The sequence below is a fragment of the Hordeum vulgare genome, chromosome 2H, assembly GCF_904849725.1.
Source record: "Hordeum vulgare subsp. vulgare chromosome 2H, MorexV3_pseudomolecules_assembly, whole genome shotgun sequence".
Taxonomy (NCBI): domain Eukaryota; kingdom Viridiplantae; phylum Streptophyta; class Magnoliopsida; order Poales; family Poaceae; genus Hordeum; species Hordeum vulgare.
In genome coordinates, this window is record NC_058519.1 from 23890553 (window position 1) to 23918032 (window position 27480).

Below are 27480 nucleotides of genomic sequence, written 5' to 3' on the forward strand. Positions count from 1 at the left end.
TCCTGCGCCTCCTCGACCCCTCCTCCTGGCGTACGTGCGCCACCTCCCCCTCGCCCGAGCTCCCTCGCCTCCTCGTCGGAAGCCGCTGCCGGTGTGAAAGGATTCGCCAACGTCAGCCACGAGTGGGAACCAATTTAATTAAGCGGCAGTGGTGACCGGTGGTGATTGTCCGGGGTGTTTTATGTAAAAACCAAAACGTTTTTTAACTTAAAAATAGAGTGTGGGTTCCATTACCAGAAAAGAGGAGGGCTTTTTTGTAAAAATGACTCGGCGGGTTTTCCGACAGAAGCGATAGTCTCTTTATTATTAGGTAAAGATTTCGTTAACCAAGATGTTTAGGCCATTGATTCTATGATTAGACGGCCGAGATTGTGAGTTGGATCTGCCCTCTCTCTCTCGTGCTTTTATTAGTAGAGATTGATTCTATGATTAGACGGCCGAGATTGTGAGTTGAATCTGCCCTCTCTCTCTCTCGTGCTTTTATTAGTAGATGTAAGAGTAGAGAGAGAGATATGTTGATCCACGCTTTTATTCAATCAACAGGCAGTAGTATATATACATGCGGTAGGACTTATCTATCCTAACTGATCGCTAGAGAGCCGGTCCTCGCAGGAGAGTAGCATGGGCGAGGAGTTGAGATCCCTGGCGATCGGGGTGAGGCGTCGTGGAATGAGCCGATCCTGCATGCAGGGAGTAGACGCGGCTGCATGCCTGGGCGTGGGCGCCGCTGCATGCAGGTATAGCTTGTCCGCCAAGGCAGGAGCTACACCGGCTGGGAGTCCCACATAGAAGCCTCCTGGGAGTTTGTTTCAACACCCCCCCCCCCCCCCCCGCAGTCGATGCCTCGCCGTCGGAGATGCAGAGACTGGAGCGAAACTCCCGGAACACCGTCGGTGGAAGGCCCTTGGTCATAATGTCGGCGAACTGTTGCGCCGTCGGAACATGAAGAACGCGAACATGCCCGAGTGCCACCTTCTCGCGGACGAAGTGGATGTCGAGCTCGATGTGCTTGGTGCGACGATGATGAACAGGGTTGGCGGAGAGGTACACCGCCGAGGCATTGTCGCAGTAGACCACCGTTGCTTTGGCGACACCACAGTGGAGCTCGGTGAGGAGTTGTCGGAGCCAGGAGCACTCGGCGACGGCATTGGCGACGGCGCGATATTCGGCCTCCGCGCTAGAGCGAGACACCGTGGGTTGTCGTTTAGACGACCACGATACCAACGAAGGCCCCATGTAGATGCAGTAGCCGGAGGTAGAGCGACGAGTGTCCGGGCAGCCGGCCCAGTCAGCGTCAGAGTAGGCCACGAGGTCGAGCGACGAGGAGGCGGTGAGAGTGAGGCCGAGCGAAGGGGAGCCACGGATATAGCGAAGGATCCGCTTCACCAAGGTCCAGTGCACGTCGCGCGGGGCATGCATATGAAGACAGACCTGCTGGACGGCATACTGAAGGTCCGGACGGGTCAGCGTCAAGTATTGGAGAGCGCCGACGATGCTGCGATAAAAGGAGGCGTCGGAGAAGGGCACGCCGGCCTGCCCGGAGACCTTGCCGGTGGTGTCGATGGGTGTAGACGCCGGCTTGTAGTCGGACATGCCAGCGCGCTCCAGGAGCTCGAGAGCATATTTCCGCTGGCACAGGAAAAAGCCGTCGGAGCGGCGCGCGACCTCCACGCCAAGGAAGTAGTGGAGAGGCCCGAGATCTTTCAAAGCAAACTCGCGCTGAAGGAGCCCGACGAGATGACTAAGGAGAGCATCGGTGGAGGCGGTGAGGACGATGTCGTCGACGTACAACAAGAGGTAAGCCATGGCGTCGCCGCGGCGGTAGACGAACAGCGACGTGTCGGACCTGGCGATGACGAAGCCGATGCCGACCAGGAACGCGGCGATGCGTTGGTACCAGGCGCGAGGGGCCTGTTTGAGCCCGTAGAGGGAGCGAGAGAGCAGGCAGACATCGTCAGGGCGGGCGGAGTCGACGAAGCCGGCCGGCTGCTGACAAAACACCTGCTCCGTCAGGTGTCCATGGAGAAACGCGTTGGAGACGTCAAGCTGGTGGACGACCCACCGGCGCGAGACGGCGAGTTGGAGGACGCAGCGAATCGTGCCGGGTTTCACAACGGGGGCGAAGGTGTCGGTGAAGTCGAGCCCCGCACGTTGTCGAAAGCCCCGGACGACCCAGCGAGCCTTGTAGCGGTCCAGAGAGCCGTCGGGGCGAAGCTTATGTCGAAAAACCCACCGACCGCTGATGATGTGGGCACGAGGCGGGCGTGGAACGAGCTGCCAGGTGCGGTTCCGGAGAAGTGCATCGTATTCCTCCTGCATGGCGGCGCGCCAGTGGGGGTCCCGGAGCGCCGAGTGGACGGACGGAGGAACCGGCGAAGGAGGGGTGGTGGTGGCGGCGCAGACGTACTCGACGGAGGAGTATCGCTGGCTGGGACGACGAACCCCGGCGCGGGCGCGGGTGACAACGCCTATCGGTGCAGGGGGCGGGGCGACCGCCCCTGGAGAAGGTGAGGAAGAGGCCGCCGGCGCTGGAGCCGTAGTGGAGGGAGTGGCGGCCGAAGCGGGCGACCCAGAGGGTGGAGTAGACTGGGCCGCGCCACCAGCTGTCGATGGAGACGCCACAGGCGGGGTCGAGGCGGCGGCGTCTGCATGCGGTGGAGCGGACGAAGCCACGCGAGGAGAGGCGGCAGCTGCATACACGGGAGGAGATGTGCGCGCACGGGGGCGGCCAGGGGTGCTGGGAGTAGAAGCACCGAAGAGCGCCGGGGTGCAGGCGACGAGGGTGCAGGCGCCGAGGACGAAACGAGAGCCTGCTGAAACGGAAAACGGACTCGTCAAAGTGCACATGGCGAGAGATGAAGACGTGCCCAGAAGCCGGGTCGAAGCAACGGAAGCCCTTGGTGTTGGGAGGGTAGCCGAAGAAGACGCAGGGAACGGATCGGGGAGCAAGCTTGTGCAGGGCGGTGGCAAGGAGATTGGGATAGCAGAGGCAGCCGAAGACCCGGAGGTTGTCATAGGAGGGAGGGTGACCGAAGAAGAGGTGGTGGGGAGTGAAGTTGCCGCGAGTGCGGCAGGGGCGGATGTTGAGAGTGTGGGTGGCGGTGTTGAGAGCCTCAGGCCAGTAGCGGTTGGGAACGACAGCGTGCAGGAGGAGAGCGCGGACTGCGTCGTTGAGTGTGCGAAGAACGCGCTCAGTGCGCCCATTCTGCTGGGATGTATAGGGGCAGGTGAGGCGGAATATGGCGCCGTGGGCGGAGAGCAGAGAATGCACACCATGGTTGTCGAATTCGCGCCCGTTGTCGGTTTGAAGACCGAGAATGGGGCGGGAAAACTGTGTACGGACAAACGCAAAGAAGGAGGTAAGCGTAGAAAGCACGTCTGATTTGTTGCGAAGGGGGAACATCCAGACAAAGTGCGAAAAGTTATCAAGAAGAACCAGATAGTATTGAAACCCGGAGTTGCTGATGACCAGAGAGGTCCATACATCACAGTGTAACAATTCAAAGGGAAAACTAGAGACATGAGTAGAGGAAGAAAAGGGAAGGCGGGTGCTCTTGCCCAAGCGACAAGCAGAACAAAAGTGGGGAGCACTTTTATTACAAATAAAGGAGCCACTACGAAGAAGGCGATCCATGGTGGAGGTGCCGGGGTGCCCGAGCCGAGCATGCCAGAGGTCAACGCCGGCGAGAAGGGCGACAGGAGCATGGTTGGGGAGCGACGGTCGGAGCGGGTAGAGATCGCCGGGGCTATCACGTCGGAGAAGCACCGTCTTGGTCTGCAGGTCCTTAATGGAGAAACCAAAGGGGTCAAATTCAACGGAAACGGAATTTTGGCGAGTAAGAGCACGAACGGAGACGAGATTAGTAATGAGATGGGGAGAGACAAGAACGTCATAAAGTTTGATAGGAGAGTCAGAGGGGAGGGAGAGAGCACCGCGGTGGGTGATGGGGAGAGAGGAGCCATCCCCGACCACGATGCGGGTGGAGGTAGGAAAGGGTTGAGAGTGAGAAAGGATACCGGGGTGGGAAGCCATGTGAGAGGACGCGCCGGTGTCCATGAACCAGTCGCTGTTGCCGGAGTAGGTGGCCGGCGAGGGGGCCTGGTGCAGGGCCGCCAGGAGGGCGGGATCCGGCGAAGCAGACGGAGCGCCGGAGTGACCGAGCCAATGCGTCGGAGGCGCTGGCGACCAGGTGGTGGGGGCGGCGAGGGGTAGCCGCCGGGTGCGGCCAGCAGCGCCTGGTGGCTGGCTGGACGTGAGCCCAGTATGCCCGGGTGCGGGGCACGGGTGGGAGGAAGAGCCCATGCATGGACTACCCCAGTCCACGGGTTGACCCCGCCGAACCAAGGCGCAGGCGCAGGTCCAGGAGACGCAGCAGGGCACCCGGCAGGAGCGGTGTCGGCGGCACGGGGGCGGCCGTCAGGGGCCCTCTTCTTCTTGCGAGCGTGGCCGGACGGAGAGGAGCCGGGCGTAGGAGACGCCGTGGGAGGCGCCGCCGGAGTAGTGGTGCGCGCGGTGAGGGCGGCCTGGGAGCGATGTAGGGTAGACTGGCGCATCCGCCGTTCCTCGAGGCGCAGATAGTTGACGGCGCGAGCGAACGTCGGTTTGGTGAGGAGGTTGAGGTTGGAGGCGGCGTTGGCGTAGTCCGATCCGAGCCCACGGATGAGGTTCGTGAGCATGGTGGCGTCGGAGACGGGGGCGCCGACGTCGCGGAGCTCGTCGGCGAGGACCTTGAGGCGAAGGCAGTAGTCGAAGAGCCCCATGCCCTCCTGGGAGAGACTGTAGAACTCCGTGGTGAGAAGGACTTGGCGCTGGAGTTGGTTGTCGAGGAAGAGCTGGCAGATGGACGTCCAGACGCCGAGAGCCGAGTCGTCGTCGCGGATGACGTGAGACAGAATCTCGGTGCTGATGGTGCGGTAGAGCCACTTGATAATGGTGGCGTCAATCCCCATCCAGTTGGCGTCGTCGTGCATGGTGCGAGCGTCGACCGAGCCATCGACGTGATCCCGAATCTGGAATTCGCGGAACGTCAACGAGAAGTAGGTACGCCAGGTGGAGAAGGATGGTGTGTGGAGGTCGAGCACAACGGGAACGTGGTCCTGGATGTGGATGAGGCGGATGCTGGCGGCGGAGGCGGGCTCGAGGACGGCGAACGGGTTGAGGTCGCCGGAGAGAGGGGAGTGAGGGGAGCGAGGAGAGGCCATGCTGGCAGCAGAGAGCGGAAGCGAGGAGAAGATCAGAGGGTATCTGATACCATGTAAGAGTATAGAGAGAGAGAGATATGTTGATCCACGCTTTTATTCAATCAACAGGCAGTAGTATATATACATGCGGTAGGACTTATCTATCCTAACTGATCGCTAGAGAGCCGGTCCTCGCAGGAGAGTAGCGTGGGCGAGGAGTTGAGATCCCTGGCGATCGGGATGAGGCGTCGTAGAAGGAGCCGGTCCTGCATGCAGGGAGTAGACGCGGCTGCATGCCTGGGCGTGGGCGCCGCTGCATGCAGGTATAGCTTGCCCGCCAAGCCAGGAGCTACACCGGCTGGGAGTCCCACGTAGAAGCCTCCTGGGAGTTTGTTTCAACAGTAGAGATTGATTCTATGATTAGACGGTCGAGATTGTGAGTTGAATCTGCCCTCTCGTGCTTTTATTAATAGAGATGAAGTTATTGTTGTTCTTTTGAGCAGCTACCTCGTCGTAGCAGCAACCGTGCAATGCATGTGGAGCCTGGTTGTGACCATTGTGGATCTCTATGCACATCTTGTCAAACGTTCCTTCGGAAGTGCCCAAGCTTTGAGCATACTTTTCCTTGGAGGCTGGGTAAGTCATTCATTGTGGACTTGTAAACTGTCATTCTAATAGGCAAAGAATCATTTACCAGTCATGTGCATTCTTCTTACTCCTGAAACCGAGCTGCTTTTGTCAATATATAGGTCACAGGAACAATGATCTTCAGTGCAGCGTGTGGATCGGCAGCCATCACGGTTCTCATTGACAATGATATCAGATCTTGCCCCAAAAATCATTGTGCATGACTGCTACCGCCATGGTTTTCTTGTGCTGGTTTGTTCCTGTGTTATCCGAGCTCGCGTGCCTTTGGTGGGCGGTCTACAAAATACATATATCCTAGTTTATGAAACAAGACTTGGCAACCCTCATTTTTTGCAATAAAGAGGCTGTTTTATTATTCCTACAATATAAACTAGGGGATATAGGGGGTAACACTGTCCCTATAAATTCCTTTTTCCTTTTCTTTTTTGTCCAGAATTGAACAAAAAAGAAATTATAGAAGATGTTTTCTTCCCCCATTAAGTCCGAGCCATAGAGTAAGAGTGAGATGAGTTTTCCAAATTCATCATAGACTTTCCCTATGGCTTGATAGAAGTAAGAAGCAAAGAGTTGTAACTCGCCTGAAAGGATAATCCTAGAATTCCGTCTGTCTTCTGGATTTGGAGAAGTGCCGATTTTCAAGAACGCGAATCTTATGATATGGTGGGAATCTCTTATGATAATCATCCGCGCCTTAAACGTATCCTAATGCCTGAAAGTTGGATAGGCTGGCCCTTACGTAAGGACTATATAACCCCCAATTTTTATGAAATACAAGATGCTCATTGAATGATAAGAAATTCGTGCTCACTTATACAACACAACTCCAGATTTTATTCAAGTCAAGGAATATTTTTAGGTTCTTTTCCTAGATGAAACGGAATACCTATTTATAACTAATTCCTATTATACAAAAGCATTCCAGATAGACTGAGCCAAAAAAGGGTTTTATTTGGATTCCCCTATTTTGAAAATCACATATTAATTTCCTTCATATGAGAATGGTTTCCATTACTTTGAGAAATGGATTCTTATATCAAACTATAGCTATTGCATTAAAGAAGAAAAGAAACTAATAGAAGTCGAAGACGCGGAATGATAGTGAATAGAGAGAAAGATTCTTCTGATTTTCTTGTTCCTGAAAATATTCTATCTATCTACTAGACGCCGTAGAGAATTTAGAATATTTATGTCTTTCAATTCTCGTACTCGTAATTGGAAAGTTATGGAAGGAGACCCATCATTTTGCAATGAAAACAACATATAAATATCAATACCCTCTAATATATATCAATATTCTCCTTCTTTTTTCTATGCAAAACAAATTCTATGCAAAAAAAAGAAGATATAGTAAGTGATTCCATAAATCTACGCGGTTGTCCAAGAATTCACTATATATTCTTAATCAACGATTTCTTATATAGAGAGAACGGCCCTCACAAATTGAAAATACTAATTTGTTAAGAATCAATCGAATTGAAGTCATAGTGTCATCGTTGGCTGGAATCGATATATTCGCGAGATCCGGGTCACAATTTGTATCGACTAAAGAAATAGTAGGAATTCCCAAAATGGCACATTCCCGAAGAGCTGACTTGTTTTATCGAGAGCACAGAGGCGAATTGTGCAAAGGCTTGTAACTCTGTGAATTGAGCTAGTTCCAATTTTGATTTGCCAGCTACTTGTTTCATGGCTTTAATTTGAGCCGCGGATCCTACTCTGGAAACAGAAATACATCGTGTTGATGCAGAGGCCGGAGGCAACCCTTCTTTTCTAAAAAATAAATAAAAATGAAACAAGACTTGGGCTTTTGCGCAACCCGATCCCTTTTTGTGACCAAACTAGGACACATCATAGTGCAGCTAATTATAATATGGCCGGGCAGCAACGGATGTATGCCCTTCGAATAGCATATGTCATCGATCTTTCTGTACAAATTAAAAAGGGAGTAGCTTGGTGTTGGGAAGTATGGCTGAGCAGCTCTGGATTTTTCCTTTCCGTTTGCTTGTGGTTGTGTTTTGTGGATGAACTGATGGGTTACTTATGTAGCGCTCAAGGTTTACTGATACACTATATTGGTCTAATTTTTAACTTATATACTCAGTATGTTATTATCGATATTTGGATCTTATATGTCCTGGGATTACTCAGGTAGCATGATTTTAACTTACGATTGCCAGATTATTTGGTTGTCTCAGTTTGCCAACACATGTTAGCGCCTGTTGGTTGAGTTTATTTTATTTTTGCTGTTAGTGCCAATAGATGGCTTCAGTTCCGATTGAAAACCATTTTACATGGCACTTGCATGGTTCCGATTGAAAATCATCTTGGAAAACCATCAAGATATCAATAAGGCTATTTTAAATGAGAAGAAACCGGGCTATTAACAAATGTGGTCTGATTAATAACAATGGTTCACTTCACTAAGTTTACATATAAGTAGCCTTTAAGTTTTCACTGCAAGTGCAAGTTTCAATATTTCAAAGTAACTAGGATTGGCACCATACTGCATCAGTCATCGCTAAAGCATTGCAGCTCCCAGGCTCCAGTGAGCCCTTTATTTATTTATTTGCCAAAATACTATTTCCACACACTAAAAAATCTGAAAAAAGTATATACATAGGTACATATTCATAATACACGCGTATAAATTTTCACTAATATTTATGCTCTTATGTAGCGTATACAAAAAAAAAACAAATACACAGATTAAAATGGACCTTATTTTTGTTGTATTTGGCAAGATTTTTATCTTTTTTATGTAGCACACAAACAGCCGAATTACCTGATGAAACTTTTTACATACTTAACTACATCCTCCCCTCTGCCACAAACTGAAACAAAGATTTTGGTATGCACTCTCGCTTCTTTGTGAACAGGTAAGAACCCAGTGAAGAAAAATAAAATTAAAGATTACAGAAGATTTACAGTCGATGATCTATTCATCTGATATAAGCCAGGTTTGGTTTCAAAGAAGTTCTTGACTTCACATTAGCAAGTCAAGCTCATATCAAAATTGCTTGTTAAAAAATAAAGTACACAAGTCACGGAATCTGATATAAGCCAGGTTTGATGTTGCAAATCTTTGCAAAAAACAGTATCCCGACAATTCTTCATACGTGCCTATCATATCTTCCATTCTGTAGCTTCCTTCCAAATACAGGTGTAACTAACAACAGCATCAGCAAGAACAAGAAAATAAAGGAGCAGAGCATGGCATGTCATTCAGGGTAAACCTTGTAGCAGAAGTACTCACTCACAGGTTGTTAGGGAGCAGACCGACAAACGGCCACCCGCACTATACAAGACGATTACTAGGTTTCCATATAATCATCCCGGACGTAGTTTTTGTCGAGCGAGCGAGCGAACTCACATACTTTGTTCACTTGCGGTAAAGAATGTCACAGTGACCACGCCTACACAGCAAGGTCAGCATGGGTGTGCCATCAGGAGATAGCAGGTCGGCATCGTAGCTTCCCTGCTTCAGCTGTATAGGAGCTGTGCGCGAAGAAAGGTAGCCCCGAGTCAAACGGAGAGGGCCCTTGTCCCAATCTGTCCCACGGAAGAAATCGAGGCGCTTCACTAACACACCTTGATCCGACAAGCTGTTGTCCACAACTTCAACACGCAACGGTATGCCAAGTGCGAATGTTAAAGCCCTCATTTGTATAGTGCTAGCTTCAGCATCCAGGGATTGCACCGCTTTCCTACAGAACTGTCATCACAACCATAAATGTGGAATAATGGCGAGTGTAATCTGTCAGTGGTAACAAGTACTCCCTCCGTCCGGAATTACTTGTCGTAAAAATTGATTAAAATGGATGTATCTAGAACTAAAATACATCTAGATACATCCATTCTTCCGACAAGTATTTCCGGACGGAGGGAGTAGTATTGGTTATCTTTATTACCGTCTAAATCACATAAATTAACTAGTGGCAAACTTTATTTCTGAGTTTAAATGTTTATCCAGAGAGAAATTAAGGTAATTATTTATGCAAGGTCTCAAAGACAAAGAGGGCAAGATAATCCATCTGTAGTATATCGAGAATGATATCCGAGGAAAGTACGAGGGAGCAGAAATTCCACCTCGCGGACACTCAGATTTTCAGGGATATATTGCCTGTAGAACTTCTCTGTACGGATTTCAGTCTCAGTAAGCAACCTGAGGAGAGGTATAACTGGCGAAAACAACATGTTATGTACAGAACAAGTAGACAAACAACACGTCCAAAACAAGGATTGATATCCTTACCCCTGCCTGAAAAGGACTCCTGCAGGCTTCTCTGGTACAGCCATTCAGAAGTACAGCTACAAAAGAGAAATTAACGTGTTTGTAAACAAAAATATAAAACACGAAATAAGGGTATCTTAAACATATCATTAAGACATTTCTATTAATATCAGGTTGAAACATACACATACCCTGCTGCAATGACGTTGAGAACCTCCTCGAGCTCCTGAAACAACATGCAGAAACTATGTTATGTATGTAATTTAAGCTATATCATGAAGAGAATGTCAAAGTGCTAGAGGAGTCCATCCCTCTTCCCACAGTAATGGCGAAACAACATCATATAAACCCAGCCAAAGATCATGCTGATTGATACGTGATGCTCAATTATGATCATACTGAATTTGGTGTTCGCAGCAAGCACTTATAGCTGTTAGATAGTGCCGACAATGAAGCGAAAATTTGAAATCAAAACTACAATCATCAACAACAACATAAAACATGACAAACTGAAAATGTTATACAACCATGAAAGAATGAAATATCCTAGTGGCCTACCCATGTAGTGGTCCTGCACTCTGCATCATCTTATCCATTTGTTATTTTCTTCAAGGCATTGTTCAGTCTATTAATTTTTAGGAGCTGGTTGAAGGTTCGCGGTCTGACGAGGCAGCATGAGTTCAGTTATTTTTCAGAACAATTCAGGCACGACAAGAGATACATACTATTGTTAGCAATTATATATGGCCTGCATAATTACTTTGTATGTAAATGGGCAAGGAGATAAGGGGAAAAATGTTTATGCTTTTGTAAGCAAGTACAGTACTTACAGAAACAACTCTTGAGAAGTATTTTTCAGGATCTATTGAGAAGTCTGCTTTGTGCCACCTAAGACGAGAGAATCTATCTTTAGAGAGATCCAAACATTCGATAAGACGAGTAACCTCATCTTGTTTATCTTGCATGTGTCGAAGGATCTCCTGTAGACAAGCCTATTTGTATTACATTTCCATGCAAATCAAGAAAGGAATATCATCATCATGAGTAAGTAAAATGAAATAGTTACCATGTAGGAGAACATAAAAGCTCTGTAAAAACAGCTGCCATCTTGCAGAGTTCTTCTGAAGCGCACATAATGCTTACTGAGAATCTATATAAGAAGAGGATTTTCAGATATGCGCAATAAACTAAATCCTGACAATGCTTCTAGCATGAAATTAGTCGAGGGAAGACAAACCTTCGTCTTTTCCTGGATGATGAAGTTATCTGGAGATTCACGAACCAATTCCGAGAGTTGTTCCTACAATACCGAGAATAACAATCACAAAGGGTACTTAGCATTTGAAGGTATGATGGATGATATGTAACATTCATCTAACTTGAGCATGGATTTGAATAGTAATGCTGATAAAGCAAAAATGTTTTTAGGGTTCACACATGGAAAAAAACTGACGACTTCATGGTAAGAGGACTTTTGTTTCAAAAAAAGCAGAAATCATAAGGCACAAAATATTGATTACAATTCACAGTGATATATTCATTTAACATCTTCCGACATCAGCGTACTTTCCAATGTGCAATGTTCAACACAACATCTAAGAAATTCTATACTGAAGGAATAAACACACACACATATCATCTTCCAACATCAGAGTACTTTCAAATGTGCAAGCTTACTGGAAATGTTTGAGGAATTGAACTCCAAATATCGTGTGATAACCAATTGGATAAAAAAAATGAACGTCTTGTGATAGCCTATGGTAATAGGACATTTGGGAGGTGAGGTACACTCAGAAGGTCTGAAATTTAACCGAGCACAAGAAAGAGAATGTACTGCGTTATATAGTGCATTCACTTGATGGTTGAAGAGCCTAAAAACTCCGAGGTACAGAATTCTCACCACATGTCCTAACACTGTCGGAAGAGCATCTGAACACCGGAATTGGTCCTTTGGTGGTTTGAGGTACGTTTCCCCATGCAGCAACTGCATTATATAGTGCATTCACGTCATGGTTGAAGACAGAGCTTGAGAACTCTGAGGTACAGAATTCTCACCGGACGTCCTAAATAAGCATCTGGACACCGCAAACCACCAGTGACGACACGATCGTTGATTGGTGGTTTGAATTCCATTTTCAGATAAGCATCGGGGTACGTTTCCCCAACCAGCAACTGGCTCAAGGTTTGTGGATAATCTTCTGTGCCGAGTGGAAGTTCTGAGCAGTCGAGAGAAGAAGTCAGTAGCGTGAAATGATATCATCTCTGGGATGTTTCCTCGATCACTCATGAACAGTATAGTGTATAGAGAAGGAATTTACCAGGAAGTGATCCTCCTTGGGAATCCTGATCATCCTCTTCTTCCTCCCCTGGATCAGCATCATCTTCTATCTCCCCTTCTTCCAGCTCCACCTGGAAAATGGTAGAGCATTCCTTGTAAAAAAAAGGCACTTTCCAGCACAAATGGAGTGAACAGGGAAGCAACAAAAATACTTTGCATCAAAAACCAGAGCATCCTTCTTAGGTACCAAGAACTAACAGAACACAATTTTGGGTATAATTGGCCCCAGGAACTGCAAGAACTTGCAGAAGGGTCCGCGGGTATCAAACCAATCTATTCGAAGAATCTACTACCGCTGACGATTGTACATGCCCACATGAACTGTCCACCACGCCCGATCCGGCAGCCAAGAACTCATATCCCCCACAAACTGGGCGCAAGAAACAGGCCAAGAACGACATAAAGAAGACCAAATTTCCTCAGGCCAAGAAACTGGGTGGACCAAATTTCACCAGCGGAGCCAGATTCTTGCGGAAAGATGGCCGAGCAATCGCCACCAAAGATGCTAGGGGACGATGAGGACTCACCGCATCCTTCAATCCTCTAGGTTCAGAACAATTGGACAGACAACTCAAGTGAACTAGCAGCAAGGGAACACAAATTTTCACCTCATCATCTTCCACCTCCTGCCAATCCTCATCGTCCGGTCCTTCATCCTGCAAAATGGCAGAGAATTACTTGTAAAAAGTTCTTTCCAGCTCCAGCACAAATGGGGTGAACAGGGAAACAAGAAAAATGTTCAGCGAAAACCACAAGATGCCGTCCGGACTACATGACGAAATCCTTAGGTTATCTTGCCATGAATGAATATAGGTTACCGTCCGTTACCAAGTCAACTGATTATACCAAGAAGAACTGTCAGCACACAATTTTGGGTGAATTAGAAAATCCGACCATTTTTTCCCCTCGGCAACGGCAAGGAATTCGGAAACCACATGAGGCAGGACGAACACGCAGAAGGGTCCGCGATTATGCAACAATCCATCCAAGAATTCAAAGAACCGCGCTCGATGCTACAGCCAAGAAGTCATCCCCCCATGAACAGGCCACCGCGCCCGAGATCCTACAGCCAAGAACTCTAAATCCCCACCAGCTGGGCACAAGAAACAGGCCAAGAACGGCATAAAGAAGACCCAGACGCGCCAAATCTCACAATACGAGCGAGATTTTGGAGAAAAGATCGCCGAGCAAGAGCAATCATCACCCAAGGTACTGGGAACTCACCGTATCCTTGCCGGCGGGACGCGGCGAGGGTCCCGGCGTCTGAAGCGGGGGCGCCGAGGTGGGAGGCGCCCAAGCGTCGAGAGAGGGCGACGCGGGCGGCGGTGCGACCGGGAGCCGTGGCGACGTCGGCGGTGTAGCTCCGTCGCCGTCGCCGCCGCCGCCGCCGCGGGAAGACGCGGCAGATGCCCCGCGCAGTGGGTTCTTGAGTTTTATCTTGAACTTCATTTTCTTCCCCTCGGAATTGCCCTTTCTTCAGCGAACCCTCGGAATTTTCTCGCTTCTTCCCTTGTCTCGTGCGGAATTTGTGTATCGCTCCTGTCCAGGGACCCGACTGATACGTATATTTATACTGCCCGTGTTGTCCCGAGGGCGTTTTTACCTTTCAAGGACAAATATCTGTTTAAACTTGCGCACTACAATATTTTCCGTGTGATAAATTTACGTGTTGATCCGGTCGAACTTATCTGATGAAAATCTCCCCTAATAATAAACCACGGATCGCTTCTGTCGTACGTCGTCGGCAGTTTTGCAAAAAAATGGCTATTCAACCCGCGGTCCTTTTGTGAGTTAAAAAACGTTCCCATCTATCCTATCCGCACGAGAACACGACGGTTCCTCCGCCCCTATCCAGCAGGATCCGCCGCATCTCGAGCTCCCTCAATGGCTAGATGGCGCTGTGCTCTCTCATTAGTAGGATGCCGGCACTCGGTCTCAGGTCTGTCAAATCAATCACCGTTGTATCTTTAGTTGCTGTCTAGATGGCGGAATTATTTTTGACTGTATGAAGCAAGTTCATAGTGCCTCTGTGCGTGATGAGTCGAGCGATGGAATCGACCTGGCCAGCCTGGAGAAGGAAGTAGAAGCTGCAGAAAAATACTGTCAGGCGATGAAGGATGAAGTGGTTGCGATGAGACTGAAATACGCTGATCTTTGATGCTTTCTTAGTCTGTACATACTAAATAGTAGTCGATGGATTCGCGGTATGCACCTGGTAGCTGATCCTCTGAATCTGATCCAGATTCTGGTTATGAGGTTCAGGTTTCAATGGACCTTTGGAAAGGTGCCGTACCGCAAACACAACCCGTGTAACGTTGAATTGGCTGAAACATGTTTCTTGTTTTTGCTCCTGCAAATAGGGCCATTGTGTTAGTGAAACTGATACTTTATTAGAGCATGATTGTTTTCCGTGAAATAGAGACATCTTATCTTTTGAGCACACTACTGCATTTTGCCTTTATGATTTTCTAACCGTGTCAAATTTCGAACCCGAGCTTCCTTTCTGAGGCAACGCTAGCTGTCAAAGAAATTTAGGAGCAGAATTTTTGGGGGATGAACTGCTTCTTGGTTAATCCTTTTGCTTGCCTAGGAGCAGAATTGCCTGTGACCTTTGCTGAATATACTTTACTTAAGAATCAATATGTAGGTCCTAGCTTTTACATCTTCAGTTTTCAAGTGTTCCAGATCTTGCCAGCCTTGGGCTGATCTTGTATCAATTGATTTCGTTTTTTTGTGATAAATGGAGCAGGGGAGGTTGCCTCCCTGTTCATCTAAAATTAAATTTACATCTATGCTGGTTCATTATTCTATTGAATTTGCATATCATAACAGTGTCACTATTAGGAATAGAACCATCAAGTCATCTGACCATAGTTTATCTTGTTTTGTTCAGGGCAAAGCGACAAATCCAACTCATGATCAACAACAAGCTGTAGGATTTTTTGATGATGTTGAGGATGACTTGACAGGACATGATAAATGACTAAACTCGAGGTAAGGGATGTTATGAACCAGCCTCTGGAGTTAACGTTGCTATTCCCTTTCAGTTCAAAGAAGGCTGACTCCTGATCTTACAAACCAGTAGCGTGATATTAAAGTTGCATCCTTTGATGTATATTAATCTAATATTTCTTAGGTTATTTGGTCCTTGAATCCTCATAACAAAGCTATTTGGAAAGCCAAACAGCCTCTCAAGATTAAATTGTTTTTTTGGCAACTTTTCAGGATGCTGTTCTCAGTAGGGGTACACTAGGGGTAATATGAGGACGCGGAATTGGTTGGGGTGCCCTAAATGCTCTTTTTTGTGAGGATTTTATGACATAATCAAAATTTCCAACATTCATTTTCCAAGGTAGAATGAATTCGGAAACCTATTCATCAAACAAATTAGGGAGTTGGGAGAATATACATGCCACCGTAGCAACGCACGGGCATTGTCCTAGTATAAAGAAAAATGATTAAAATCTATCAACTGATTTCTCGCGATCTAAGACGTGTCCGTCACGCGTCATGTATCCTTAACGGGACCATCCACCGTCCATGCATGCCTTATCCCTTTTTCTCGGGTCATCTCCTCTTGTCCACCAAATCACCCGATCCCCTTCACTTATCCATCAAATTGCCTCTTCTTCTCGCACCTTATTCTCATCCGTACCAACAAAGTGTCCCTTCTCTCTATTTTCTTCTCCTTGGAGCAGCGGCGATGGCCCGAGCGCATTGGTGTCGGGCTGCAATGAAGTGCACGGGCTGCAATGGAGCACTTCCAGAGGCTGCAATGGAGCATCGCACAGGGTTGTTGAGCTCCGCCAAAGCTACAATGAAGCGCGTCAGATCTACATTAAAGGATGTCAGAGTTGCAATGAAACGTGCATGGGGTCATTGAAGCTCCTCACGGGTTGCAATGGAGCGTCGTCGGGATTGCAATGGAGCGGTATCGGGGCTGCAATGGATCGTCACGCTGTGCTGCCATGGAAGCCGTTGCGTTGAAGCTTTTTCGACGCAGTCAGCGTTGCCATTTTTTTAGCAGCAGCTGGATGGCTCCTGGTGCTGCGATGCGGCGGTCGTCGGTGGCTCCGGTTGGGTTGCTATGACCGAGGAACAATATCCAGCGATGGGCGCTGCTATCGGGGTTTTCTTCTCCGAGGAAGTGAGCATTGTCGGGTGGGTGGAGAGGGCAGTACAAACAAGAGGATGAAGACGCGCTCTGCATTGTTGCGAGCACGCATCGAACAGCCACGCTTGCAGTAGATGCGACTCATCATCACTCGTCATCGTGATCATTGGTTCGTAAATTCAATTTAGATAGCAATGTTTAGCAAGAAGCATAGAGCTTCCATTGTATTTTTCATAGTTTCCTTGATGCCCTATTATTTTATTGCAGTTCATAGAGAATTGCGCATAGTTGCGTCATTACCTCTAGTTACGGGTGCAATAGCATCCCTTCTCAAGGTGGGGCTTTAGGACGACGCTTGAAAACATAATGAAGAGCTTTTACAGTCGTACTCGGCAAATCAGGTCCGTTATATGTCCACCGTCGCGTCCCACCACGTTCGTGGATACATTCAGACGACCTCTTATATTTCACTTCCCGCATCCACATATCTTAAAATCCGGACTCTCACTACTAGATATTACTCCATCAACGACCAGTGAAAGATAACGCTTGGTCGTTAGTAGTACAAATGGGCTAGCCAAACGTCCAAGTTTGGCCTCCTCGACCCTGTTCGACAGCTCTCTGCTCTGCGGCTCTTCTCCTGAAACAGCCGGAGCAGCACCAAACAAGTCAGCTCCGCGCTTTCTTCGACCTGGAGCGGAGCTGCCTGCATGCCATTTTCTTGGAGTCACCAAAGTGTTGCTCCGTGTGCTCCCATATTTCGCAGAGCTGGTGGATTGCCGAACTGACTATTTATGGTTAATAAATCATGCTATTGCTACTTTGTTAAGTGTTCAAGCATTCCTACTATGATCCTGCACTTCTTACTCTTTGTGTATGACTTGTTGTCGAAACACCAAACTTAACATGTGCTTGATTAATTCAGTCCAACCTTTTTTTGTTTTTAACTAACTATTATATGGTTTTCTTGTTATGCTTGGATAATTAGAGTATTCTAAATTGAAATTATCTTGGCTTTTATATGTAATTCACTTGCATGGAAGGATTAATACAACACCTATATTCATCACAAAGTATATCCCATACTGCGGATCACTTCTCACAACAATATTACACCAAAATGAATTAGCATTATTGGGTTTTAATAAACTAAAACAATATAGCAGTGTATAAATATTGTTCTGCTTTCCTAACTTAATAGCATTATTGATACCATTGTTCTTTCAACCCCCTTACGAAAATTCAAATCTAGCTCCAAATTGAGCAGTTGAATTAGTAATCATATTGAAGTTACTAGTGGTTAACAAAAATTGATAGAAACGATTTTTTTATGTGTTCACTACAAACTTGCATCAGGTTTTGTTCTATAGTGCCTTTATGTGAGATTATGCTCTGAGTTTACAGGAAAATAAAAAGCTAGCATGTGAACTTTAGTATGGCCATGAAAAGGTATTTCTTTACATTTGAAACATATAGTATTATTTTTTATAAATTATGTGAGTATGAAGCAAATAAAAAATGTGTTAGTCCCAATAGCACTATGAATTCTTTCAAAAGTACAAAAGCTACTGCAATAGAAACACAAAATTTACATTATGTATGTGTTCCAAGGAAAGTAATCCTTTTATTTCATTAGGCTGTTATGCAAGTGCATGATTCTAAACGGATAGATGACTGATAGATTTTTCTCCCATATTCTGGAGTTGGACTCACAGATGTTGATCCAAGCACTTAATGTTGGTGATTTTTATTTGGCGGATTATGGTGTATTGTACTGCCTCATAATGTGAGGAGTACTTGCATGGTGACCGTTCTGCCATTGATCATGTAATTCTGTTGGCCATGCTATAGCGAAATTTAGGCACCATTCGCCTAGGGCTTTTGTATTTTGGCTACAGTCTAACCCAGACTTTTGCCAACAACTCCGCTGAGATCATTGGTTAATGAAATCATTTTTAAATACTTGTTTTGCATGCATATGTATGGGATCCACCCTACAAGACAAATAAATTTGTAACCAAGAACCAAGCCAATCTATGAGCACCCATATTGTAATCGATGTCAAGGCATCATCATTAGGGTCAAAGTGGTGTATGGTAGTCTAATAGTAAGAAGCAAGATAAGTTTCTTATGTTATCACACACATGGAAAAACCACAAGCTAGAAACGCACATTTACACTATTTTTCCTTCCATGGCAATGCGAGGAGTATGAAGTACTAGGTTTGTTACAAGGTTGAATGAAGAGCATGAAAGCGGAAGGGAACGAGAGGCAGGAAAAACATGACACTGTGCCTTCATTCAAGGAGTGGTGGCTGTTGAGGAGGAAAGAAGTGGAAACGAGAATTGATATGTCTTCCTATATTGATGGAAATTACGCCCTCGCATTAGACAGATATCTGAAATAGATAATTGGTATGTCATTTTATTTATTCTGTGGCAACACTATTGCACCAAACTATCTCTACTATTAAAGCATAATCGAACGTCGTGATGGTTCGACTTCCTCCCCACGTATGACGGCCATCAGTCAAAGAATCCCATCCTCACTCGAGCTAGGGTCACAATTACATCAGCCTAAAAAGTTACCAACCAAGCCCACTTAATAGATCCATTGCCACGTGTTAGGCCTTTAGTCCCGGGTTGAGCCACCAACCGGGACTAAAGAGGTATACCAACGGTCGCCACCACTACGGCAGGCCACGTGTTAGTCCTTTAGTCCCAGGTTGAGCCACCAACCGGGACTAAAGGGGAATACGAACGGTTGCCACCACCACTGCCCGCCGCGTAGCCTTTTAGTCCCGGTTTGGGACACGAACCGGGACTAAAGGCTCCTTACGGGCCGGGACTAAAGCCTCGAGGGAGGCATTGAGAATTGAGGCGACGTGGCTGGACCTTTAGTCCCGGCCCAGAGGCAGGCCGGGACTAAATGGTCCAGGCCAAAGGCCCGTTTTCTACTAGTGAAACGAGATCCACAAACCTACTTGTGACTAGATCCATTTGTGAGGGACTTGAACCAAATGTTAAAGTTGTGCCATGAAAACCAGAAATGTATTACAAAGGAGGGAGTACTATTTATTGGCGTCATCTGATATCTAATTATTTTGTTTAAAATAAAGTGTTAAATTTAGTGGTTAATTTTTCTTTCCCGTACCATGCACGCGCCTCTAATCTTTATGATGCTGGCTAATGTACCTAGACTGTACATGGAATCCTGATGATATACATTGCTAGCTACACCAGGTGACATCTTATTTCAATAAAGTTTTTGTCTGCGACGCAAAGAAAATAATGTGACACAGAGAAGGAAATGAATTATCAAAAGTAGAAGAGCTATCACTTAAGTTTCATATTCAATTTTAGTCTTTGAAAGTCGTCATCCATAAATATATATTAGTCATAAAACTTAGAGCTCATAGAATTTATATGATACATCCAAATAAATAATGTATTTGCTATAGTCAAGATGATCAGAATATCTTATACTCCAAAGTAGACACATCAACATTGAATAACACAATAATTTGATCGATAACATCATTACTTTTTAATATCTTCCGTGGCAACGTACGGACATTCGACTAGTATAGATTGTTTTCCTTTAAAATTAATCTCGCTTGTCCAAAAAAAAAGTAAATAGGAATCGTTGATTAATTTGTATCGGACTAGAAAACGTAACCGACTCAGAAACAAGGAACCGTACGTCCTACATATATTCGGCCAGGAGCTAACCGGAGGCGAGCATCATATCAACGGCCCCGCACCCTACGTACGTGCGTGATGTCTGCTCCGACGAACCACAGGTGTGGCAAAGACCGCCTGAGCGACCTCCCGGACGGCGTCCTCGGCAGCATCCTCTCCTACCTCCCAATAAAAGAGGCCGGCCGGGGCGCCGTCCTCGGCAGGCGCTGGCGCCACGCGTTCGCCGGCGTGGACACCCTGTCCTTCGTGCAGGACGAGGTCCACGACAACAACGACGACAGCTTCACCGGAGACGCCATGGAGATGCGCAGCGCCAACGGCGACTTCATCGACGAGGTCAACGCGGCGCTCCTCAGCCGCCGGCGCTGCGGCGCCCGCGCCGCGCCGCGCACCTTCCGCGTCAACTTCGGCTGCTACGACTGGTGGGACCAAGACATGCTGGACCGCTGGCTCTACTACGTGCTCGACCGGTGCTCGCCGGAGCTCCACCTCGACCTGCGCCTCCAGCACGCCGACCTCCGCGAGCACCACGTCAATGAACCCTATAACGGTGAAGGCGACGGCGACTGCTACGCCCTCTACGACGCCGACGTCCCGGCCGATGACAGGTGTCCCGCGAGTTACCAGCACTACAACCCAGATGAATACAGACTTCCACAAAGGCTCTTCTCCTGCGTCGCCCTACGGACGCTCCGCCTCGGCGCCTGCACGCTGGAGCCGCCCAACCTCATCCACCTGCCTTTCCTCGACACGTTGCTCCTAAGCGCCATCAAGAGCACCGGCGACAACATCCAACGCCTCATCTCCGGCTGCCCACGCCTCGTCGACCTCACCCTCGAGAGGTGCGGCTACACAGACAAATATGACGGAGACCCTAACCCCCACAAAAATTTCACCATCGCCGTCCTCGACAAGCGCCTCCAAAGACTCTCCCTACGCTGCTGCCACAACCTGGTCCGGGTGAGCATCGACGCGTCGGAGCTGAGGACGTTCGAGTACAGGGGCGCCGTGCCATCGGGGTCGCTCCTGGCCCTGCAGCAAAGTTTACACAAGATGTCTTCGTGCACCATCGGCTTATGCGGCAAGAAAGTTTACAAGGAGGAGCTGCCCCTCTTCAGAGAGTTCCTCCAGGGGTTTATCGGAACAAGACATCTGCATCTCGTGTCCACTCATCTCGGTTCAGGCATCGGGAATGAGGTTTTCTCGGGATTTCCCTACTTTTCAAACCTCGATCAGCTTGAGCTCACAGGTTACCTTGGAGGACGTAGCATCAAGGCGGTCACCAGGATGCTCCAACTTGCCCCAAACATTGAGATCTTGTCTCTATTCATGAAGCCGAGTATTGAGGGCAGATATTACTACGAGCTCAGCAATGAGCCTGGCGCACGTCTTGGAAGCACGGCTTTGAACGTTTCGATCCCGTGCTTGCGGAATCGGGTGAGGCGGATCAACCTCGTGCACTACCAGGGCGACGAGGCACACAGATATGTAGCCAAGCTGCTGCTTTGTAATGCCATGGTTCTTGAACAAGTGTGTCTTGTCCTTCCAAGAGGGGCACATGAGGTGCAGGCTAGGCTCAAGAAGGAAATTGAAGGATGGCTGGTGAATAAATCAGCAAAGACCATTTTCTTGTAAAGACATGTGTCAAATACAAGACGGTCTGTAGAAAACAATTTTGTGTCAAATACAAGACGGTCTGTAGAAAACAATTTTATGCACGTGTGTACTCCTTGATCCTGCATTGACCTCCTCCTCCGACCAATACTTCTGCATAAATCTGTCAACAATCATAAGATCAATAAAATCCATGCGTGGATGTGTGGACAAAATTTCAAGGATGCTCTTCATTCATACAGAATGTGAAATTCACGGACTCATGGGTAGTAGTGGAGCGGTGGTAGTTGGTCGGTAGCAAGATGGCATTATATATGGAGAAAGATAGGGAAAATTGCAGTGGCCATTTTATGTTTGAGTTGAAAGTTGCAGTAGCAATTTACCAGGTTTATTCGGCAACATGAAATGTTACTAAATATTACTCCTATATATAGTGCAAGAATAGAATGAGTATAGCAAGAAGCAAATGGTTTCATAACATCAAATTGTAGATTCCTCCAGAACTCTACCTACATCACAATTCAATTTCTTTTCTTTACATGGGAGGAAGAATTAAGAAACCCTGTGACCATTTATTATCTTGATTGTTAGTTCCTAACTAACTTGCAGAGACATGCTTGCTATATGTTCAGCCAACTATTTGCCGAATTGGACAGGTAACCTGACATATTAGTGCACCCATGCATTTGACCAATTCCGTCAATAATCCATATATGCAAACCTAAGAGAGACTATGGCAACAATAATTGCATTATTAAATTCTACTCCCTCCGTCTCAAAATAACTGTCTCAACTTTACACTAGGTCTAGTACAAAGTTGTACTAAGCTTAAGACACTTATTTTGAGACGGAGGGAGTATGTTCATAACTAAGTTTACATTTCTGTCCTATATATAATTGTATTGGGTCTTTATTTTGAGATTCGGATGGAAACTAAATTGCATGCGTGGAAACATAAACACCAATATGATTCAATATAGAGATAATTGCAGGGCATTACCACACTTGGGTACGTCGTAACGGATAGGTATCAATAGTCTTTTTTTGCATGTCAGTACCATTTCAGAGACTAATTGTTGCGAAACGAGCTGACGGATGTATAAACGCGTATTGACCACGTATCTTACAGACCTGGCCCGCATGTGGGTGACATGTGTAATAATTTTTTGTAGAAAGACCCCTACCACTATATTTAATCATGGACATGTCCTTTACAAAAATGAATCTCTGCGGAGGTGGTGGTGGTTCCCCTTCTTGGCCGTGAGGAAGAAGGACAGAACTGATGGATCTCTGCGGAGGTGCAAGGAGGAGTTGGAGGAAGGGGGAAGATGTCGGGCAGGTAGTCGGTGAGCGCGAAGAAGACGAACTAGGCGATGGCGACGAAGGGCAGGACCACCGCGGAGAGCCGCTCCCCCACCGTCAGCGAGCTCCCCGACCTCTGCGTGCGGCGACCAGAATCAAGCAAGTCACTCCCTCGACTTCGTCGGCCTCACCCCAAAGCCCGTTACAGTTGCGCGACTATGCCGGTGCGCTGCGGCAGTACGAGCTCGACGCCATCGACCTCTCCCACCGCCTTCGCTCCCGCATCTGCTCGTCCTCCTCCTCGGCGAGCGGATCCAAAGGCTACAGCCTCGGATCTCGCCAGATCTGGCCGGAGGAGGGGCCAGCAGCGAGGTCCGGCGCGGGGCTGGCTGTCACGCCCAAGATGCGACCCTATCCTCAATTTGGCACGAAGGCCTCGTCAGGGATAGAAGCGCATCTCGTCGTGTCGCAAGAATGGATATCGTTACAAGTACATGTACTGAAAAGATGAGATATATATTTAGAATTGGCTTACACTCGCCACAAGCTACATCAGAGTCACATCACCACATTACATAATCATCAAAAGTAAGAGCAGGGTCCGACTACGGACAAAAACAAACGAGAAAAATAAGAACGACGTCCATCCTTGCTATCCCAGGCTGCAGGCCTGGAACCCATCCTAGATCGATGAAGAAGAAGAAGAAGCAACTCCAACTGAACAATCAACGCGCTCGCGTCAAGTAACCTTTACCTGTACCTGCAACTGGTGTTGTAGTAATCTGTGAGCCACAGGGGACTCAGCAATCTCATTTCCAAAGGTATCAAGACTAGCAAAGCTTAGTAGGTGAGGCAAGGTTAAGTGGTGAGGTTGCAGCAGTGACTAAGCAATATATTTGGTGGCTAAACTTACGAGTACAAGAAAATAAGAGGGGGAAGATCTACGCATAGCGGACGGGAACTACGGATGATCAAATGAATGATCCTGAACACCTACCTACGTCAGACATAACCCCATCGTGTCCTCGATCGGAGAAGGAACTCAAGAAAGAGACAGTCACGGTTACGCACACTGTTGGCATATTTTAATTAAGTTAACTTCAAGTTATCTAGAACCAGTGTTAAACAAAGTTTCCACGTTGCCACATAACCGCGGGCACGACTTTCCGAAAGATTTAACCCTGCAGGGGTGCTCTAACTAGTCCATCACAAATTACCACAAGCCGCATAGAAATCCTCCATCACGAAGCTCGCGATCTCGTCGGATTCCCTAGTGGAAAACCTCAACTCTGAGTTTACCCAAAGCATCACCGGAATCCCGATGCACATGATATCTCGTCAAAGGTAAAACTAATCCAGCAAGGCCGCCCGGCGTGTCGACGATCCCGATAGGAGCCGCGTATCTCGTTCTCAGGACACGACGGATAAGCTACGCGTACGAGTGCCAAACCTCGAGTTTCCTCGCGGTGGCCCCGCACAGTGCTCTATTTTGGACCAGCACCATCAGCACTGGCCCTACCTGTATTATGTAGAATTACTCCTCGGATAGCGCTAACTCCCTATGCATTTCAATATTATCAAGTTATTATGTTGGGCAAATAGTACCAATGTTGGGTCTTGCCAGACCAGCTTTAATCTAAAACGAATTATCAAGGGGGCCCCCATAACAACCCCGATCGTGTTAGGAGCGCTCAATTATGGAACATAACACCGGTAGCCGAAACTAAGGGGGCAAAGGTGGAACAAAACACCAGGCTAGAAAGGCCGAGCCTTCCACCTTTTACCAAGTATATAGGTGCATCAAACTAAATAGCATTAATATGGTGATATGACAAGGAACCCATGTTTTCACATGGAAGCATCTGCACCTGCAACTAGCAACGCTAACACAGGGTTAAGCAAGCAGTAACATAGCCAAGCAGTGGTTTGCTAGGTTGAGCAGGTTGAAGGTTTCATGGCATTGTTGAGAGGCTGAAATTTAACATGTGATAGGCAACGAGACATAATCGATAGAAGCGATAAAACTAGCATGGCAATGATAGTAATGGTATCTGGGGAAATGGTCATCTTGCCTGAGATCCCGCTTGGAAGAAGAACATCTCCGTGAAGCAGAAGAACCAACGTAGTCGAATGGGTCCTCACATTCCGACACGCTTGCGGAACTCTATCGAGACGGAGCAAACCCGAAACAAACATCAACGCAGATATTCACCACGGCAAATGCAAGACATGATGCACACCCTACTATGATGCATGATTAGTTCAACATGCAAGGGATGGCATGGCAAAACACCTCACGCAAACACTACACATTAAATGAAGCTCGATATGCAACGAGTTACATATCGACGAAACTCCACGTTTAATTATTTAATTCACTCCCGTTTATTTACACTACAATATTACATTGTTGTTAACAAGGCAAGGGGTGAAGCGTTGATCCTACGTGTCATCCTGGTCGGTTAACTCGCGAAACATAGATCGGAGCGGACGATCCCGATAGGAGCCGCGTATCTCGTTCTCAGGACACGACGGATAAGCTACGCGTACGAGTGCCAAACCTCGAGTTTCCTCGCGGTGGCCCCGCACAGTGCTCTGTTTTGGACCAGCACCATCAGCACTGGCCCTACCTGTATTATGTAGAATTACTCCTCGGGTAGCGCTAACTCCCTATGCATTTCAATATTATCAAGTTATTATGTTGGGCAAATAGTACCAATGTTGGGTCTTGCCAGACCAGCTTTAATCTAAAACGAATTATCAAGGGGGCCCCCATAACAACCCCGATCGTGTTAGGAGCGCTCAATTATGGAACATAACACCGGTAGCCGAAACTAAGGGGGCAAAGGTGGAACAAAACACCAGGCTAGAAAGGCCGAGCCTTCCACCTTTTACCAAGTATATAGGTGCATCAAACTAAATAGCATTAATATGGTGATATGACAAGGAACCCATGTTTTCACATGGAAGCATCTGCACCTGCAACTAGCAACGCTAACACAGGGTTAAGCAAGCAGTAACATAGCCAAGCAGTGGTTTGCTAGGTTGAGCAGGTTGAAGGTTTCATGGCATTGTTGAGAGGCTGAAATTTAACATGTGATAGGCAACGAGACATAATCGATAGAAGCGATAAAACTAGCATGGCAATGATAGTAATGGTATCTGGGGAAATGGTCATCTTGCCTGAGATCCCGCTTGGAAGAAGAACATCTCCGTGAAGCAGAAGAACCAACGTAGTCGAATGGGTCCTCACATTCCGACACGCTTGCGGAACTCTATCGAGACGGAGCAAACCCGAAACAAACATCAACGCAGATATTCACCACGGCAAATGCAAGACATGATGCACACCCTACTATGATGCATGATTAGTTCAACATGCAAGGGATGGCATGGCAAAACACCTCACGCAAACACTACACATTAAATGAAGCTCGATATGCAACGAGTTACATATCGACGAAACTCCACGTTTAATTATTTAATTCACTCCCGTTTATTTACACTACAATATTACATTGTTGTTAACAAGGCAAGGGGTGAAGCGTTGATCCTACGTGTCATCCTGGTCGGTTAACTCGCGAAACATAGATCGGAGCGGACGATCCCGATAGGAGCCGCGTATCTCGTTCTCAGGACACGACGGATAAGCTACGCGTACGAGTGCCAAACCTCGAGTTTCCTCGCGGTGGCCCCGCACAATGCTCTGTTTTGGACCAGCACCATCAGCACTGGCCCTACCTGTATTATGTAGAATTACTCCTCGGGTAGCGCTAACTCCCTATGCATTTCAATATTATCAAGTTATTATGTTGGGCAAATAGTACCAATGTTGGGTCTTGCCAGACCAGCTTTAATCTAAAACGAATTATCAAGGGGGCCCCCATAACAACCCCGATCGTGTTAGGAGCGCTCAATTATGGAACATAACACCGGTAGCCGAAACTAAGGGGGCAAAGGTGGAACAAAACACCAGGCTAGAAAGGCCGAGCCTTCCACCTTTTACCAAGTATATAGGTGCATCAAACTAAATAGCATTAATATGGTGATATGACAAGGAACCCATGTTTTCACATGGAAGCATCTGCACCTGCAACTAGCAACGCTAACACAGGGTTAAGCAAGCAGTAACATAGCCAAGCAGTGGTTTGCTAGGTTGAGCAGGTTGAAGGTTTCATGGCATTGTTGAGAGGCTGAAATTTAACATGTGATAGGCAACGAGACATAATCGATAGAAGCGATAAAACTAGCATGGTAATGATAGTAATGGTATCTGGGGAAATGGTCGTCTTGCCTGAGATCCCGCTTGGAAGAAGAACATCTCCGTGAAGCAGAAGAACCAACGTAGTCG

General features: G+C 47.2%; 1 protein-coding gene and 1 long non-coding RNA gene across 3 annotated transcripts; one reads left to right on the top strand and one right to left on the bottom strand.

The window, feature by feature from the left end:
- Positions 1–8749: 8749 nt before the first annotated feature.
- LOC123424561 (OVARIAN TUMOR DOMAIN-containing deubiquitinating enzyme 1-like) lies at positions 8750–13847 on the bottom strand. The gene is made up of 12 exons (XM_045108191.1): positions 13623–13847; positions 13007–13054; positions 12379–12469; positions 12116–12276; positions 11961–12044; positions 11298–11360; positions 11127–11210; positions 10891–11040; positions 10252–10286; positions 10082–10137; positions 9916–10007; positions 8750–9541 (listed from the first exon to the last, which is right to left on the bottom strand). The coding sequence occupies exons 1-12, from the start codon at positions 13845–13847 to the stop codon at positions 9209–9211; spliced, it is 1422 nt and encodes a 473-aa protein (XP_044964126.1). The 3' UTR covers positions 8750–9208.
- Positions 13848–14401: 554 nt separating this feature from the next.
- On the top strand, positions 14402–15749 carry LOC123424562. 2 transcript variants are annotated; one of them, XR_006621705.1, is made up of 3 exons: positions 14402–14500; positions 15292–15392; positions 15624–15749. It is a non-coding gene; the product is annotated as an uncharacterized LOC123424562 (long non-coding RNA). The 2 variants fall into 2 exon arrangements; XR_006621704.1 differs by having other exon boundaries at positions 15292–15749.
- The last annotated feature ends 11731 nt before the right edge of the window (positions 15750–27480 follow it).